General features: G+C 34.0%; 1 protein-coding gene across 5 annotated transcripts in view; it reads right to left on the bottom strand.

Annotated features, from left to right (window-relative positions):
• Window positions 1–19,293, bottom strand: part of PTBP2 (polypyrimidine tract binding protein 2) — a 90,863-nt gene that overhangs the window by 39,386 nt on the left and 32,184 nt on the right. For all 5 annotated transcript variants that reach the window (XM_063624335.1, XM_063624338.1, XM_063624339.1 and 2 more), the window contains 2 exons: window positions 3,335–3,507; window positions 2,367–2,510 (listed from right to left, as the gene is read on the bottom strand). In XM_063624335.1, the coding sequence (XP_063480405.1) occupies window positions 2,367–2,510; window positions 3,335–3,507 (317 nt within the window). The remainder of the gene's footprint in view (window positions 1–2,366; window positions 2,511–3,334; window positions 3,508–19,293) is intronic.

Genomic DNA, 19,293 nt, shown 5'->3' with positions numbered 1-19,293 from the left:
CATTGTTCTCTATCTTCCTTTTATGGCTTAACAATCATGTTCTCTCACATCAGCAACAAATTACTTCATACATTTCTTTATAATTTCATATTTTTAATGACTTCATATATTTTTTCTTATAATTCATGGAGAAGCGTTGGCTTGCAAACCTCGATTTTAATAAAACTTCTTATCAAAATATTACACATACGCAGAAAAGGACACAAAACCTAAGTAATAAAGCTCCATAAAATACCACAAATTGGACATCTCTGTGAAATAATTACCCAGATAAAAAACAGCATATTATCAACACTCTAGAAGCCATACTCATGCCTCCTCCAAGTTACATAAACGGAATCATATCACATGTATTCTACTTTGGTTTGGCTTCTTTCAATAATTATGATGTACATTACCCATGTTTTGCAGGCAGCAGATTGTACTTGCAATGAGAATGTACTTGCAAATTACTTAAATAATAATGAACTAGAAATGGGATATTAAATGTCATTTTAAGAGGACACTGTGTGTGCTAAGTGAATAAGCCAAAGAAAGAAAGACAAATGCCACATTATCTCACTTACATATGCAATCTAAAAAAGCTGAACTCACATTAGTAGAGAGTAGAAAGAGTCACCAGAGGCTGGGGGAGGGAGGAGTGAACAGGGAAAGGGGAGATGATGGTCAAAGTACAAAGTTTCAGACAGGAAGAATAGGTTCTGGTGATCTAACGCACAGCACGGCAACTACCGTAATGTATAATATTGTATTGTGACATTGTAAAATAGACATTTGGTCCTCAACCCCATTTCCTGGCATACAACTCTAAATTCCTAATAAATCTCCAAAGTGATATATTCTGTATGCTAATGAGTTGACTGATGGCTGGCAGCCCCACTTTAGGATGGGGACTGGTCACCTGAAAGACCAAGGCATGATTAGAGGCTTATTATCCTTTGTAATATCCTATACAATAAACTAGTAAATCTCAATAAATGTTTCCTTGAGTTCTGTGTGCTGCTCCAGCAAACTAATGAAATCCAAAAAGGGGGTTGTGGGAACCCCAACTTGAAGCTGGGCAATCAGAAGTTCCAGAGGCCTGACTTGCTGGTGTCTGAGGAGATCTTGTGGGACTGAGCCCTCAACCTGTGGGATCTGATGCCATCTCCCAGCAGACAGTGTTGAAACTGAGCTAAGTTGGAGAACACTGCAGACCTGACTGCTTGCTTGGCGTGGAAAAAAATTCCCCCACATTTGTGGCCACAGAAGCCTTCTATGTTGATTGTTGTGGTGTGAGCAGAGGAAAAACAGTTTTTCCACATTCCACTGTATACTTCAAAATAGCTAAAGGAATTTTAAATGCTCTTACCATAAAGAAATTGTAAGTATTGGAAGTGATGAATATGTTAACTAGCCAGATTTGATCATTCCATAATATATATGTATTAAAACATCACATTGTACACCATAAGTATATACAATTATTTGTTAAAAACAAGTTAAAAATGCAAAAAAAATCTAAGTCAAAAGAAAGAAGAGCAGATGTTTTCTTTTGGTATTCTTCCTCTTGATAAATTATTAGAAGCGTACATTCTTTTTCAAAAGAAATTAAAAACTCATCATCAAATTAAAAAAGCATCTGAAATTTCAGTCCTATCTTTTAGGTAAAAAGTTTTACAAGCTTACTTTCCATAAACTATCAAAATGATTTTGTCACTTTGTAAAGTGACAAAAATCTATGAGGAATAGTTTTCCATTACATTTTTATTAAGAAAAAGTTTGTATTTTACTGACAGAGAAAGATATCATTAGTTTTAAAACTATATTAAAACAGCTAAAGTTTTAGATCATTACAGCAGTCTTATAATGTAGGTCAGAAAACACTCTAATGTTATTTTTAAATACATTAATTTTAAATAATATCTTCTATATTACATTTTTAAAACATCAATACATTCATATATTCTTCATCCTTAAGATTTCTTTTCCAGGAAAACCATTAACACATCTTCAAAAAAAATTTTTCGTAAGAAATTAAGACCTATAAAAAAGTCAAATAACCAAAGGCATTGAACTTCATACCTTAAATTCTAGGCAGGAGAGTTGTATAAATAGTTTATGCTAATAATAAATCCTACCTGGTAAGTTTCTACACAAAAATTTTAACTTGCAACAAGAAAAAGAACATTTGACCAGGGGTTTAAAGGAATTCAAAATGACATAGTATTTAATACTCAGAAACATTCTGCACGAAAATACCTTAAAAATAACAAGAAAATGCCTATAAGGAACATCTGAACAGGTAAACATTTCCTTCCTATTAATGTTTATGAGATTCATAATATGTTCTAGGCCATTTTATTTATGTACCTACACATACTTACTTGGTTTAATGTATTATCTGTCTTTAGTTCTTTGTGATTCGAGTACTGGATATATATTGGTTGGTTACGAAGATGAGGTGTCACAGCAGAATAGTAATTAACCATAGTAATAGCTGCTTCCTCGGTTGCTAATTCCAAAAATGCCTGAAAATTTAAGTAGCACAATTTTAATACTATAAATTCAAATAAAATTAATAGCTAAGCAATCTATTCAGCTGATTTTAATTAATTATCTAGAATATAATCTTTCAAGTTACTTTTAAATGTTCTAATAAGTAGAATTAGAAATCTCTTGTTGAAGTTTAGGTATACAGTTAAAGCTAACCTCAGAAGAAAATTGAGTACATGCTGCTTCTGCCTTCCACCTATGATTTTTCACACCCACAAAGCTATTCCCGCAACAAATGCTAGAGAAAACATAAACATTTTCTAGCATCAGAATTTTACCACTTCTACCCTAGAGAATGTAAGACTTCCAAGTCATTTAAAAAGCAGTGTAATTGTATAGACAAAGAACAAAATTACAAATTAAATGTCAGATTAACCTTAAGTATATAAAAGGGAGTGTTAAATTTCATAAATTCTTCTAAATGGTATCATTTAACATTTTTAAATAAAATTTCATATTCTCATAAAGCTTAAGATGCGACTACTACCCCTACTGATTTCTGATATCAAAGAACAGAGCCACAGTAAAAGAAATACTTCATTTGTATTTTCCACAATTTCGTAACAATTACTCAATTAGAGCCCTAAAGTGAATTCAAAAGGCAAAGCTTAAAAACTATAGTGATTCATTCACTTTGGCTACCTAGCATTAGTTTCCCACAGACATCTACTCAAAAAAGTGAGAATAAGACTTCTGTTCTTTAAGGAAAATAACCTACTATTTTCTCCCCTTTACAATTAATTCACACCTGCTGGATAGTTCGGGGTTTAACATTTCATAAACCCCGAAAGAAGTGTACCTGATTTTTTCCTTTCAGCATAAGGATGTTGGTCACCTTACCAAAAGGTAAGCCTAAAGCAATAACTTCAGTTTCTGTTACTTCCCCAGGTAATTTTCGAATATGAAGTACACGAGAAGGAGCACCATCCATTTTATCTTCTCCTTTAAATTTTTTACTATCATTACCATTGGCTGAAAGATATTAAAAAACAGTATATATCAACAATAAAAGAATGTATGAATTTTCCTATTTGTGTAAAAAAACTACAAATTTCTAAAAAGAACTTAGAAACATAGCTGAGAATACTTAAGTAATTCTTGAAAATTCAAACGCTAGGCTTTCAAAGGAATAAAAACATATCCACCTATTATTATTAAATGAAATTATCAATTAGTTAAGATTGCTGTTAATGTTTCTCAACAGTACTATAAAAAGTAATTATTAATAAGCAACAACATTAAAATGTAATCTCATAAAGAAACTGTCCAATGACTAAGAATACAATCACAGTCATGTGCCACATAACTACATTTTGGTCATTGACAGGCCGCATATACAATGGTGGTCCGATAAGATTATAATACCATATTTTTATTGTACCTTTTCTGTTTAGATACATCAATACTTACTACTGTGTTACAACTGCCTCCAGTATTCAGAACAGTATCATGCTGTCAAGTTTGTTGCCTAGGAGCAAAAGGCTACATATACCATATAGCCTACGTGTGTAGCAGGTTTGTGTAAATGTACTCTATGACATTTATGCAGTGACAAAATTACCTAACAATGCATTTCTCCGAGGATATCCCCATCACTATTCCCAAGATTTATGACTGTATCTTGTAATTTAATCATCTTATAATGAACTAATATGAACATTTTTAAAAAGTGAAAAAACTGGGTTGACAAAAATTAGGAAGATTATAATTTAAACTGAGAAATTATAAATTGTTTGATTTGAAAAATGTACTTGAAAGTGGGATCAAAGAATGTAACGTTTATAAAAATGATAATGCAGTCAATCCATATTATGGCTTATCTAATACTATTACCATCTAAACTACCTAATATTTTGTGACTATTAACATCAATATACTCTAAATCACTCATGAACTTAATTACCTTATTCTGTTACCGTGAGATTTAAAGTAACATAATTCAATCAACAAATTAGTTAACTGTCTTCATTCCAATCTTCACCAAAAAATAAAAATATTATTCAAAATGCCTATAAAATAGGTAATATTTAAATACAGTTGTTTGAAGGACTTGCAGTATATCTACTATGCCAGATCAATGGTTCTTAGTCTTTTAGGTTCTCAAGGATATTTCTGAGACTGTAGCTAAAATAAAAGATCTTGACACATTCAGAAATATACATGTATACTCCATTTTGTATAAACTTTAGGTAATTTATGGTATTTCCCAAAACATTCGACACAATCTATAAACAATATAATGTGTTTGTGTATGTTCAACAATATCTATAAGACTGTCAAATTATCTTGGTTTCCAAAGTATCTTCAAAATTAATTCACTCATTAATTCCTTAAACATTTACTGGGTATGCAGGGATGTGTCTAGCAATGTTTTACGTTCTGAGGGTACAGCAGAGTGAACAAGATGATTATGATTCCTGATACCTTATAGTGGGGAGCTGGACTAACTAGTAACTAAACCAGATACTTTCTACGGTATGTGCTATGAGGTAAAACAGTGATGTGCTTAAAAGTGACTTTGTCTAGGACTGGAAGATGATAGTAGTAATGACTTCACTGGATGATCAGAGAAGGTATCTCTAAGAGATAATATATGGACTCAAGTTATACTTAAGTCATATTTTACTCTAGGAGTTTCACTTACATTTATATACTTGAACGGCCAGCCAATGCATTTAAAAATCCCCTTAGGTTGTCTTTGTACAGAAGAGTAAGCTCTGGCTTCTGAATATATTACCCTGAAAATCTTGGCTGGCTAGCTCTTCACCACTCCAGAAATATGAAAAAACTACAGGAAGCTATCACATGTCCTTCCACTACTGACAAAGATTTGTGTGTGCACAGAGCACCTGAGTTTGTCAAAAGGAAGAGACTGAATTTTGCATTTTGTAGTATTTTATCTAACAAAATCATCTCTAGGCCCATTAATTGAAAATATAAGCTAAAGCAAAGAATCCAAAAAATACACATATACTTTAAAACACGTAATTGGCACACACAACAATCGGCATCAGTCAACAAGGAACACATATTCTTCCGATACAGGACTAAGACCTTTTTTTGACAAAGCAGTCTGAGTACAGAAACTTGATAATTTGTTCTTGTTCATTAGTTTGTTTGAATAACAAGAACAAATACTTCACAAGCCAACCTAAAGCCCCATGTGTTATAGGTTACGGTATCAGGATACTCAAAAAAGCAAATTTCAGTTTCTCCTTATTTGGTCTGTCCTTTTCCTTCTGGGAGAAAGACAAGGGAAAAAAAAAGACCAATAAAGATACTACCTATCACTGTACCCATAAGGAGAAAAAAGGCTTCCCCTTTCAAATGATTTTCCGAAAATAATTCCCAAAAGGCAAAAGCCTGCCTAAACCTATTATTAAGGAAACTAAATAATTTACTTTGGATTTGTGTTGGATGTTTTCTGGATGGTGGATGTTGAGCAGAAGTAAAACAGCTGAATAACACAGAAAGAAGGTAGGAAACTTACGAGAATCAAAGGATAAGACAAAGATCTTGACTTCTTGGAAAAACAGAGAAAAGATGTAATTTTATTTTGCATCAATATTTAACATTCACTGATAATTAACTACATGCCAGGCAATTTACAACTCTCAGATTGCTATCATCATGACCTATCAACTCCATTTACAGGTAACAATTAGTTAAATGCCCAAGATTAGATAGTTGCTAAGTGGTATAGATAGGAAGTAGTAGAGAAAGGATTAAACTTAGGGAGCATGATTCCATAGTCTGTGCTCTTCAACAACTACACTATAGAAGGATCTCAAAAACAAACTTTACATTACATACAGGTTGCCTAAAAAAGATCTGTCCTTTTCTCCCAAAGACCAAGCCAGTTACTGTAGTAAACTATCAACATTTACACTACCTGACACGTGCCTCAGTTAGTTAATAGCTTCCATGGGGTGACTACTAAGTATTAATCTTAGTGCCAAATATTATAAAAAGTCTTCATTTTAAATAAATGATACTATGAGAATGTGAAACTGGGAATGGGGGCTCCTTTAATAATATAGCAAAGCCTATTTTCAAATATAAAAACACTCCAGTAACACCAAAAAAGGGTCCAAAAATGTGTGGTTCACAGCTTATGTTAGGTCTGTCTGTGTTACAGTTCTACGATTCTTCAGCATCTTCCCACGATCCTTAATGGGAAAGGTTTACTGGGGGAATGAAAGAGATCTTTCCCTTCCATTCCTCCAGTAAACCCAGAACTTTTGTTTGGATGTGTAAAACCAGTAATAATTCAAACGTTTATGTTCAGTTAAGAAGGCATGAGGTAATGCTTTTATTTATGCATATAAATTTTATTCATTGCATATGAATGTAAAAATCTTTAAGCACACCATTTTCCATATATTATTCAACTCTTTTAAAGTCTCTTGCTTAGGGAAGATGTTCATGTAATCACGGATTCAAAGCAAACAAAATTTTAAAATGGTTTCTACTTGAATACTTCTCTTCCAAACTCAAAACCATTTTACCTCAATTCTAAAGCCAGGATCTTCCCCTCTGATCAGTACATCACTTTTCTCCTGCTGACTGACCTTTGTTCTCCACTAGCTTTTACTAGCAATTTTTACATAAATGGGTGTCAGCAAGATCATGGGTAATTTGTTAAATCACCACATCTATCAGTCAACAAGGAACTGTGAACCCTCTCTTCCTCACCGAATATCTCTGTTCTAATAGCACCCCTAAAAATTTCCATTTCTACTTTTCTAATTTCCCCCGACTCATTTGATACTTGCTTTGAATCCTGATTACTCATTCATTCCCCAAAATTGTTAGTTTCCCATGCTGTTTCTGTTCCGATACTCTACCTAACTTTACTTATTAAATATAAACACTCTAGCACTGGGTTTCACAATATCTATCTTATCTATCTATCTATCTATCTATCTATCTATCTATCTATCTATGACAGAGTTTTGCTGTATTGCCAGGCTGGAGTGCAGTGGCGTGATCTTGGTTGACTACAACCGCCACTTCCCAGGTTTAAGTGATTCTCGTGTCACAGCCTCCCATGTAGCTGGGAATTCAGGCATGCACCACCACACCCAGCTAATTTTTGTATTTTCAGTAGAGATGGGGTTTCACCATGTTGGCCAGGCTGGTCTCGAACTCCTGGCCTCAAGCGATCCACCTGCCTCAGCCTCCCAAAGTGCTGAAATACAGGCATGAGCCACAGCACCTGGCCTACTTTCTCATATAATTTGTAAATTATTTTAGTCCTACTCATTCACCGTTATACTTTCAACTGTGTAAAAATATAAAATACAACACTGCAAAACCTTATACTTCTGTCCAATGAAAACCAGTGACAAAACTTAAGTACATCTTCATTCTCCAAGTCTTTCAGAGACACACATTTATAAAAGTCTTCCTAACTCTCTTTATCAAATATGAAACTGAGAGGCAAAGCAGTTTTAATTCTAAGCAGTTTTAGACTTCAAGGCAGTGTTTTCTAGCTTTAGAAAAAAAAAAACAAAATAAAAAGACTCTAAGCTAAGAAAAAAAATGAATGCTGCTACTCTTTCCTGTATGAGAAACAAATTCCAAAGAAGAGTTAACAAGAAAAGAAGCAGGTAGATGCAAATAGGTGGTACTTCTGTTATTCTGTTGGCTGTTTCTGCAACAGCCACCACACAAAAAGCCTCACTAGGTTTCTGTAAAAGTTAACTATTAACTCTTGTCTTTCCAAGTAGTTGTGTGGCCTAGTTGTCAAAAGTATATTAGGCATGAGCTGGAAAAACACAGAAGGCACCTAGAGAAGGCTCTCACTACCTTTATATACAAGAAGATAAATTGTTAAAACCCTCATAAATAGTAACACTATGAAATAAGGCTCTCACTACCTTTATATGCAAGAAGATGAGTTGTTAAAACCTTCATAAACAGTGAAACTATGAAATAATCTACTGGAATACTTTCAAAACATTATAGCAAAACGAAATGACATCACCCCAAAAATATGTCTGTAAAAGTTAAAATGAAAATCTTAAAAGAGTTCTAAGTAAAATGTTCCAGACTCTATGGAATGGTTTAACTGCTTTCAGGTAGAGCAAAATGTCATGTTTAGCAATAATTTTCAAAAAATCCTGCTATTACAGAGCAACAATCAGCACTGGCACAAATATGTATACCTAAAGGGATATTCCAGTTCCGTAGCTACAAAGAAATCACTAGAAAATTAAAGAGACTGTACCTTAGAATTGTCAAGCCTCGTAGTCACTGCTAAATAGTTATAAATTTAACAAAATCAAATTCTAATGCTACTTGGGAACAGTTGTATTTTTGAAATATTTCACTTTTACATCTCTTGAAGGAACCAATTCATTAGAAAATGTCCTCACTGTATCAATTTATTAAACATTTATTTACCTGAGATTAAGTTTCTAATAACATGAAATTTTCTCACCTGTAAAATTAATTTTTTCTTTGACAAAAAGCACCTATTCAACAGGTACAGAGAAAGAAAAGTCTGCACAGATAAGGGAAAGGCTTACGTTTCTTTCCCTTAGGAAACAATTCTACAGTAAAATCTATTACAATTACAAGAAATATTTTAGATAAAGCTGGAAGCTGGAACATAAAAATGAAATCCTGTACTATATCTGATAGCTATAAAAGTGTCCTTGTAACATTGTCTACCAACGTCCTTTTGAGTCATCTGAATTACATGGAGTATTTTTCCAGGCAAATATAATCACGAATTTTTAAAGGTCTTTTATGCTATTTGCTCTTATAAGCAACAGTATTCAAATTGGTGTCTCTTAGAATATTTGCAGACTTTCATCTTTGTCAGAAAAAAAATAGAGAAATCTTAAAACTTAGTATTTCCTCTGTACATGGAGGTTAAATAAACTGACTTCTTGTATTAAAACAAAGTTTAAAGGAATTTTATGCCATCACTACAAAAAGATTAGATTGATTCTTTGGTCATGAAGTACATTATATATCATCCCTAAAGCATAGTTAAAAAAATAGAACAGTAGCAGATTATTCTTTCTTTCCACCAAAAATGAGTCTCCTTTTCCTACTTTTCCCCCTTTGTTAATGGTATCATCTACCAACCCAGTGATGCTAAGACAAAACTCTTTAACATTATTCCAAACTTGTCTTCTTCCAGATAACTCGTTTTATCATTTCTTGCATATTCTCCTTCCAAGACCCTAAAATTCAGGACCTTGGTATCTTTGGAACGAACTACTGTAATGTTTTAAAACTATTCTCCCCTCTATACAATACTGATCCTGCCTCTAAAATACAAATGGAACAAAAATTCTTTCTAAAATGTAAATCTGGTGAAGTCCAAGCTATACACACACACACACACACACACACACATCAAATCCCGTATCTAGGCCCCTGCCTACATGGAGTCACCTAGTCATTCCCAATCTCATATTTCGCATTACAGCAAGACACAACTACTGGTAATTCAGAGTTCTCAGAGATCATCTACTGCTTCAAACAAATTTTGGATTTGTTTTACAACTTAGTTTATTAACATAGGATGTTTCCATCACACCAGAAAATGCCACCATGTTCCCTTTCTGTTAATCTCCAACATTCTGGTTTCTAAACAAAAAATTAATGATCTGCTCTTAAAACTTTCAAGAAATGGAATCACACTATGTACTCTTTCAGGTCTGTCTGGTTTCTTTTGCTTCATAAAATGCTCAATATTCACCCATGTTTTCACATGTACTACTAACCATTCTTTTGTTATTAGTAAGTAGTAATATACCGTATGATTATACCACAATTTATCCATTTTCCTGTTGATAAACATTTGGGTTATTTCAAGTTTGAGACTATTATCAGTAAAGTTTTTGATACACATACAAGTTTTACAGCAAACATGGTTTTACTGGGTAAAAAACTAGAAGTAGAAGTTATGGACCATAAAGTAGGTTAATGTTTAACTCCGTAAGAAAATAGCAAACTAGGCCAGGCACAGTGGCTCACGCCTGTAATCCCAGCACTCTGGGAGGCCGAGGTGGGCAGATCACAAGGTCAAGAGAGCAAGACCATCCTGGCCAACATGGTGAAACCCAGTCTCTACTAAAAATACAAAAAATTAGCTGGGTGTGGTGGCGTGCGCCTGTAGTTCCAGCTACTCAGGAGGCTGAGGCAGGAGAATCGCTTGAACCCAGGAGGCGGAGGTTGCAATAAGCTGAGATCGTGCCACTGCATTCCAGCCTGGTGACAGAGAAAGACTCTGTCTCAAAAAAAAAAAAAAAAAAAAGCGAACTATTTTCCCAACTATGTTATATACTCAGCAGTAATTAAAGACAGTTCCACATCTTCATCAACATTTGGTGTTGCCAATCTATTTAATTTTAGCCATTCTAGTTGGTGTAAATTCTATCTCATAATGGTTTTGACTTGTGATTACCTGATGACTACTGTTATCTTTTCATGTGCTTGTTACCCATCCTTATAATGTCACTTCTTTTGCCACTTAAAAAAAATTGGGCTAGTCATATTTATCGACTGGAAGAGTTTTTTTACAAGTCCTTTGGGATACAAGTCCTTTGTCATTGATATGGTTTGGCTGTGTCCCCACCCACATCTCCTCTTGAATTCCCATGTGTTGTCAGAGGGACCTGGTGGGAGTCTGAAACATGGGGACAGGTCTTTCCAATGCTGTTCTCATGATAGTGAAGTAAGTCTCAACGGTTTGTAAAAGGGGAGAGTTTCCCTGCACAAGCTCTCTTTTCTTTGCCTGTTGCCATCTATATAAGATGTGACTTGCTCCTCCTTGCCTTCCACCATGATTATGAGGCTTCCCCAGTCACATAGAACTGTAAATTCATTAAACTGGTTTCTTTTGTAAATTGCCCGCCCAGTCTCAGGTACGTCTTTATCGGCAGCATGAAAATGGACTAATACAGTCATATATATGTATCGATATGCAAATATTATATTCTCCAAGTCTGTGCCTTGCCTTCTCAGTGTCTTAACAATGTCTTTTGATTAAGCAGAAATTTCCCATTTTGATGGAGTCAAGTTTATACATTCCTTTAAGATGAGTAATTTTTCTATTTTAAAAAATCTTCACTTACCCCAAAGTTGCAAGCATATCCTATGCTTTTTCCTAAAAACTCTATATATGAGTTTTTATATAATTAATCTCACTGTTTTACATGGAATGATGTAGGGTTTCAGTTTCTTTTGCTTTTTTGTATGTATATTCAGCTGTTCTAGCACATTTGCTGAAAGGCCTTCTCTTTCTTTTAATGCATGAGTTATTCCCTGAACACTATTCTATGTCACTACTATGCTAGTCGTAAACTGTTTTGGATTAACTACAGGTTTGCGGTGAGTCTTGAGAACAGTGGCAAAATTTACTTTTTCAAAATGGTTTTAATTGTTCTAGTTCCTTTTTATTTCCACACACCTTTTAGAATCTACTCTCAATTTATAAGTTTTTATAGATTCAATGCCATCCCAATTTAGGGAGAACTGGCATGTTAACATATTGAGCCTTCTAATTCATGAACATGGTCTATGTCTTCATGTAAGTCTTTTTAAAACTTCTCTTAGCAGTGTTTCATATTGGTGTACATGTCTTACACATCTTTTGTCAAATTTTTTTTCCTGATATTTTGTCTGATACTTTTATAAACAGATTTTTAAAAAGTTCACTTTCTAAGAATTTGCTGCGAGTATAAGGAGACTATTTCTGTATATAGAACTTGTATGCTATAATTATTCTAAAGTCACTTATTAGTTCTACCAAATCTGTTGTAGATTCCTTTAGGTCTTCTATTTTAAAAAGCATGTTGAATGGTGAATAAGATTTTCTTTCTTCCTTTACAATCTTTATTTCACCTGCCTTAATGTAAGCAGAAAGCTAGGGGGAAAAAGTTGAGAGAACAGACATCCTTGCTTCATTTCTGTTTTTAAGAAGAAAACATTCAATATTTCTCCATTAAGTATGAAATTTTTTGTAGGTTCTTAGTAGATACCCCTTATTTACATTGTAGAAGCTCCTTCTCTTCTTAGTTTTCTGAGAGAGATTTTTCCTTCTTCATTCTATCATTGTGACAAATTACACTGAGTTCATTTTCAAATGTTAAACAAACCTTACAATCCTGCGATACGTCTCAGAATTGTCTCTCTTATTCTACTGGAGGTGATTTACCAACATTTTCTTAAGAATACATGCATTTAGGTTAATGAGAAATACTAGTCTGAAATCTTGATATATTACCCTTGTCAGGTTTTGCTGTCAGTTATACTGGTTTCATAAAGTGAACAGGGTAGTATTCCCTCCTCCATTTTCAAAGACAGATATTATTTCTTTAAAATTTCATAAAATTCAATAGTGAAACCATCTATGCCTAGAGTAATCTTTGTGGAAAGATTTTTTAAATTATAAATTCCAATTTGTATAATACAGTAGTATATAGCTGTTAAGCTATATACTTAGGTCAGGTTTGCATTTGTCAAGAAACTTATTTCATCTAAGTTGTTGGATTTGTTAGCCTTAACAACATTAGTAATATTGACTTATTTTCCTATTATATTCTATATATCTCTGCTTTTATTGAAAGTGCTATCTCTACTTTATATTATTTATGTTATACTATTATACTCTGTATATTTCCACTTTCTCTGAAAGTGATTATCTCGATTTTGATTTCCAGTATTGGTAATTTATGTCTTTTTTCTTGGTCAGTCTTAAATAGGGAGTTTTAAACCTTTTTTTGTAATATAGGTATTTGAAGACATACTTTTCACCATACACACCCTTGGGTCGTATCCAATAAATTTTGATGTATTTTCATTCAGTCAAAAATATGTCCTTGTGGTAACACTTCTATAATCCATGCATTGTTCACAACTGTGTAATTTCTAATATTTGGTACTTTCCTAGATGTCTATTTTTGATTTCTAATTTAATTCCACTATAGTCAGCCAGATACTACATGAGCTGTCAATCATTTGAAATTTATTGAGTTATTTTATAATCCAATATAAGGTCTATCATTGTGAATGTTCTATGTACACCTGAAGTTATTTTACAGTTACTGGGTATAGTTTTATAAATGTGAGTTAAGCCAACATGATAGCACTTTTCAAATTATGTATCTTTTTATTTGGGGGATAGGACTGTAACTGTCCTATCAATTACCATAAATTATGTTTTAAAAAATCAGGCTACGATTGTGGATTTCTGTTTCTCTACTTAGTTCTGTGATGTTTTTCTTAATGTACTTTAATTTGTTATTATTGGCATACAAATTAAGAAATGTTTTCTGATAAACTGACCCTTCAGCATTGTGAAATATGCTTTTTTATATCTGGTAATACTTCTTGTCTTAAATTTTTCTCTGTCTAGTAACATAATCATTTCAACTTTCTTGTGCTTACTGTTTGCACGGAATATCATTTTCCATCTTTTTACTTTCAACCTGCATCTTGGTATTTCCACTTGACCCTCATATAGACAGCGTAGTTAAGCCTTGCTTTTTAATCAAGTCTGACAATCTTTGTCTTTTAACTGGACTACTTAGACAAGTAATATCCAAAAGAAATGCAATGCAAACACATGAGTAAATTTTCAAAGACATTTTTCAGAGTAAGTTTAGGTACACAGCAAAATGGAGAGGAAAGCAGAGAGATTTCCCTGCCTCCTGCCCCAAACAGCCTCCCCTTTATCAACATCTCCCACCAGATGGCACATTGTTACAACTGATGAACCTACACTGACACATTATAATCACTCAAAGTCTGTAGTTACCTCCGGGTTCACTCCAAGTGTCTTACATTCTATGGGTTTGGAAAAATGTATGACATGTATCTATCATTATAGTATCATGCAGAATATTTTCATTGCCCTAAAATCCTCTGTACTCCACCAATTCATCCCTCCCTCAACCCCCAAACCCTAGCAACGACTGATTTTTACTGTCTCCATAATTTTGCTTTTTCCAGAATGTCATATTCATATAGTTGGAATCATATGGTATGTAGAATTTTCAGAGTGGCTTCTTTTACTTAGTAATATACACTGAAGGTTCTCCATGGCTTGATAGTTCATTTCCATTTAGTGCTGATTAACATTATACTGTCTGAATATATACCACAGTTTATTTGGCCATTCACCTACTAAAGGACTTCTTGGTTGCTGTGAAGTTCTGGCAACTATAAAGAAAGGTGCTAAAAACGTCCATGTGCTACTTTCTGCACAGACTAAATTTTCAACTCCTTTAGGCAAATTCCAGGGAGCACAACTGCTGGATCATACAATAAAAGTATATCTGGGATGGAGTCTCGCTCTTGTTGCCCAGGTTGGAGTGAAATGGCACAATCTTGGCTCACTGCAACCTCCACCTCCTGGGTTCAAGCGATTCTCCTGCTTCAGCTTCCTGAGTAGCTGGGATTACAGGCATGCACCACCACACCTGGCTAATTTTGTATTTTTTAGTAGAGATGGGGTTTCTCCATGTTGGCCAGGCTGGTTTTGAACTCCCGACCTCAGGTGATCCGCCCGTCTTGCTTCCCAAAGTGCTGGGATTACAGGCGTGAGCCACCGTGCCTGGCCATATAGTTTTCTAAGAAATTGCCAAATTGTCTTCCAAAGTGGCTGTAATACTCTGCATTCCACCGAGCAATAAGTGAGAGTTCCTGTTGCTCCACATCCTTGCCAGCATTTGGTGTTATCAATGTTCTGAAGTATGGCCATTCTAGTATGTGCACATGTATTTAAATTATAAAATTTGACAAGTTTTGACATATATATACGTCCATAAAACCACCATCACAATAATTTATATGTCCATCACCCCTGAGTTTTCTTGTGTCCCTTTGCCACCCCTCCTGCCTGTCCTTTTCCACTCTTAAACTCCTAGGAACCACGAATTTGCTTTAGATTAGTTTGCATTTCCTAGAGTTTTATATAAATGGAATCATACAGGATGCATTCTTTTTTTCTCCCATCTTTTACATAACATAATTGTTTGGAGATTCATTCTTGCTGTTGTGTGTATCAACAGCTCATTCTATATGGCTGTTGTATTCCACTGTACGGAAAAGCATATGATGCCAAAACAGGAATCTACTCATTAATTCATCTGTTGATGAATGTTTGTTTCACATTTTGGTGATTACAAATAAAATGGCTATGAACATAAACATGAGAGTTTTTTAATGAACAGATGCCTTCATTTCTCTTGGGTAAATGCTTAGGAGACAAATAATCTGGATCATGGAGAAACTACCAAATTGTTTTCCAAAGTACTATGATTTTACATTCCCATCTGCAGTATTGTGAATATTATGATTCTTCCACATGCTTCCCAGCTCATGCTTTCCAAGATGGCACTCTTTTTAATTTTAGTCACTATTAATAGGTTTGTGATATTATCTCACTGTAGTTTTAATTTTCATTTCCCTAATGACTAATGATGCTGGTCAGCTTTTTCATGTGCTTACTTACCATCTGTGTATCTTTTGTGCTGTACTACCTGTTCAAATATTTTGGCCAATTCATTGAGTGGTTTGTTGCTTGAGTTGATTTTACATATACTGAATCTTTTAATATTCTGGATATAAGTCCTTTATCAGCTATATGCTTTGTTATGATGTTCTTCCAGTTTACGGCTTGTCTTTTCATTCCCTAAGTTTCTTCTGAATGGCAGAAGATTTTAATTCTGATGTCAAATTCCATTTTTTAATAGATTGTGCTTTTAGGGTCATATCAAATACATCACAAAGATTTTCTGTATTTTTTTCTAGAGGTCTTATAATTTTTGGTTTTACATTTAGGCCATGATGCATTTGGAGTTAATTTTCATATGTAGTGTGAGATAGAGATCCAAGATCCTTTTTTTGCATACGGATAGATCCAACTGCTATAGCACCCTTTGTTGAAGTCTACTTTTTCTCCACTGAATTGACTTTGCATCTTTGTCAAAAATCAGTTATCCATAATTGTGTGAGTTAACTTCCGAACTCTCTGCTCTGTCTCACTGACCTGTTTATCTCTCTTTATGTCATTATGATGCTATTTTTAATTACCGTAGCTTTGCAGTAATTCTTGAAAACAGGTAGTCAGTGTTCCAATTTTTCCTCTATTGGCTTTTCGTTCTACTTCTTTATATCTTTTTAAATGAGATTACACTTAGAATTTTGATATACAACCTTAACAGAATCTTTTTATGTTAGAGTTAACACTGTATATCGCTTCAGGTAAAATATAAGAACCTTACCACTTAAGAATTCCATTTATCTTCACTTTGTACTAACTGTTGTCATATAAACATCCATTTACATAATAAACTCCATAATACAAAGTTGCTGTTTACATAAAGGCTTTCAAAGAAACTGATACGAAGAGAGCCCTTTTAAAATTTATACACATATTAACCATTCCCAGTACTCCTCTTATCCCCTGCAGAGCCAAGTTATCTAATGTCATCCCATTCAGTCTAAAGAAATTCGCTTTTTTTTCCCCCTTTAAGACAAGGTGTTGGTCTCCTGTTAGACGTTTTTTTCGTGGCTGTTTAGATTTGCTCTTCCTTTCTAGTTTTCAATATTTTGACTACTATGTGTCTAAGTATGGTTCTTTTTATTTAGCCTACATGAGGAGTTTACCTGAGCTTCTCAGGAATGTAAGTTGACATATTTTATTCAAATTTTAGAAGTTCTCAGTCATTACTCTCTCAAACAGATACATGTTTTTTCCCCCACATTCTCACTCTGAAATTCAAATTATATGTCAGACTGCTTCATTGTCCATTAGGTATACTTTCTCCTCTCTGACAGATTTAATCACTGTATTCATCTGTATTGAAGTTCACTAACATTTCTTCTATTGTCTCCAATCTGCTATTAGTTCCAACCAGTGAAATTAGTCCCAACTATTTCAAAAACTGTATTTTTCAATTAGAATATTTCTACATGCTTTCTTTATAGTTTTTTTTTTATCTCTTAAGCACACTCCTCCATCACTCATTATTTCAATCTTTTCCTTTACAGCTTAAAATACTTATTGTCCTTGTCTGCTAATTCTAACTCTAGGTCATTTTGGAATCTGTTCCTATTAAATGTGTCTTTATATTTCATGGGTTACTTTCCTGCTTCTTCACATCACTTGTAATTTTTGATGGTATGCTAGATATTATGGAAGATAGTTGCAGGAAAACTATATCATGTCTTTCTTGGGGGTGTTGTTTTGTTTTGGAAGGCAACTAAATTACTGGTTAATCTTTCATCAGTTACTGGTTAGATTAACTGGTGAATCCCTTCACTTCCTATCGGGTTAGGTTTTTGGTTTTTATCTCAGTCTTATAGATGGCACTTCCTATAGGGTGTGATCCTTTCTATTCAGGTCCAGGCTTTCTGTAGTCTAAATTGAGTGTTTGAAGTACCCTGCAAGATGTCTGGATTCTGACTTCTCAGAACTCCAATGTTTCACAGTACTGTGCAACCTATGGAATCACCATTTAGCCCCAGAGCAGACAATTTCTGATAGACCTGGCAAAGCCTCAACCTGCACACATGTAACCCAGTCATTATCCAAAACTCTGAATGAAGTGAATGACCACACTAAATTCTGCCCCCTGCTCTATTCCTAAACCCCTGGACAGCTCTCTTTTCTCCAGGACTTCTCCATAAATTCCAAATGATTGAGCAGCTCTGACACCCACTCTTGGTCTCCTCAGCTCAGTGAGACCTGTGTGGGCTCTCCATTTCTCTGTGGTTTAGAGCAGTAAAATAGTCCAAGGCAGAAAGCCAGGGTGTTCATGATACTTACCTCACGTGCACCCCTTCTCTCAAGGATGATCTTATACCGTCTGCTCATCACTTCCAAACAACAGTTGTTCCACGTATTGTATTCAGTTACATAGTTTTTGGTTTTGGGGAGAGACTGAAAAAAGGGCCAAGGCTGCTACTAGTTACTCTGTCACTGGCCCTAAATATTTGGAAACTAATTCCAAATTAATTTCCCATTATCAATCACAGTATGCATTACAAAAACAAAAAGAGAAACTGACAAACCAGAGTTGCACACTTCTATTTGTTCAATTATGTGTACATGGTACTTTGACTATCAAAATCAAGGCCCAGTGATTTTGCTTTGTAATCATTACATAGCAAAATCAATGATAATGACCTGCTGACAAATTTATCTTCACATCATGACTATTATCTGTTAAGTCCTTATAATTTTTAGTTAACTGAATTGTCAGAGATATGTGTTTGTGTGTGTCAAGATGTACGTATACATAAGCACAGCTACCTAAGGGAAATCAAAATGTCTTCTAGTCTTTCATGATCCTTTTATTGCCAAATATAATTTGTTCCTCAAGCAAATAATTCAAAGTTAAAATACAGAAAAAGGAACTTTGGTTTTCAGGTAAATAATGTAAACTGTGGAGTTGTGAGATAAATTCATTTGATAATAATAATAATCAAATTCAAAATTTGGCCCATTCAGATGAGAACATGTCAATTCAAGCAAAACTAAATACAAAAAAAAAAAAAAAAAATTTGGCCCATCAGCCATAAAACTAAGGTCTAAAATTTGGTCTATATTGTTTTACTGACAGATGATACAAACAACATTATTTCAGACATATACAATTTTTTTTTTAACTCTAACTTTGAAGATTAAAACAAATCATCTTAAATGCAGGTAGACAACATAAAAGGATCAACTCAGAATTAAAATACTGTTTTCAGCAAAAAATTAGTTAAAACCATTGCAACCAC

The sequence above is a fragment of the Symphalangus syndactylus genome, chromosome 12, assembly GCF_028878055.3.
Source record: "Symphalangus syndactylus isolate Jambi chromosome 12, NHGRI_mSymSyn1-v2.1_pri, whole genome shotgun sequence".
Classification (NCBI taxonomy): Eukaryota; Metazoa; Chordata; class Mammalia; order Primates; family Hylobatidae; genus Symphalangus; species Symphalangus syndactylus.
This window is presented reverse-complemented; position numbering and strand designations above follow the sequence as displayed.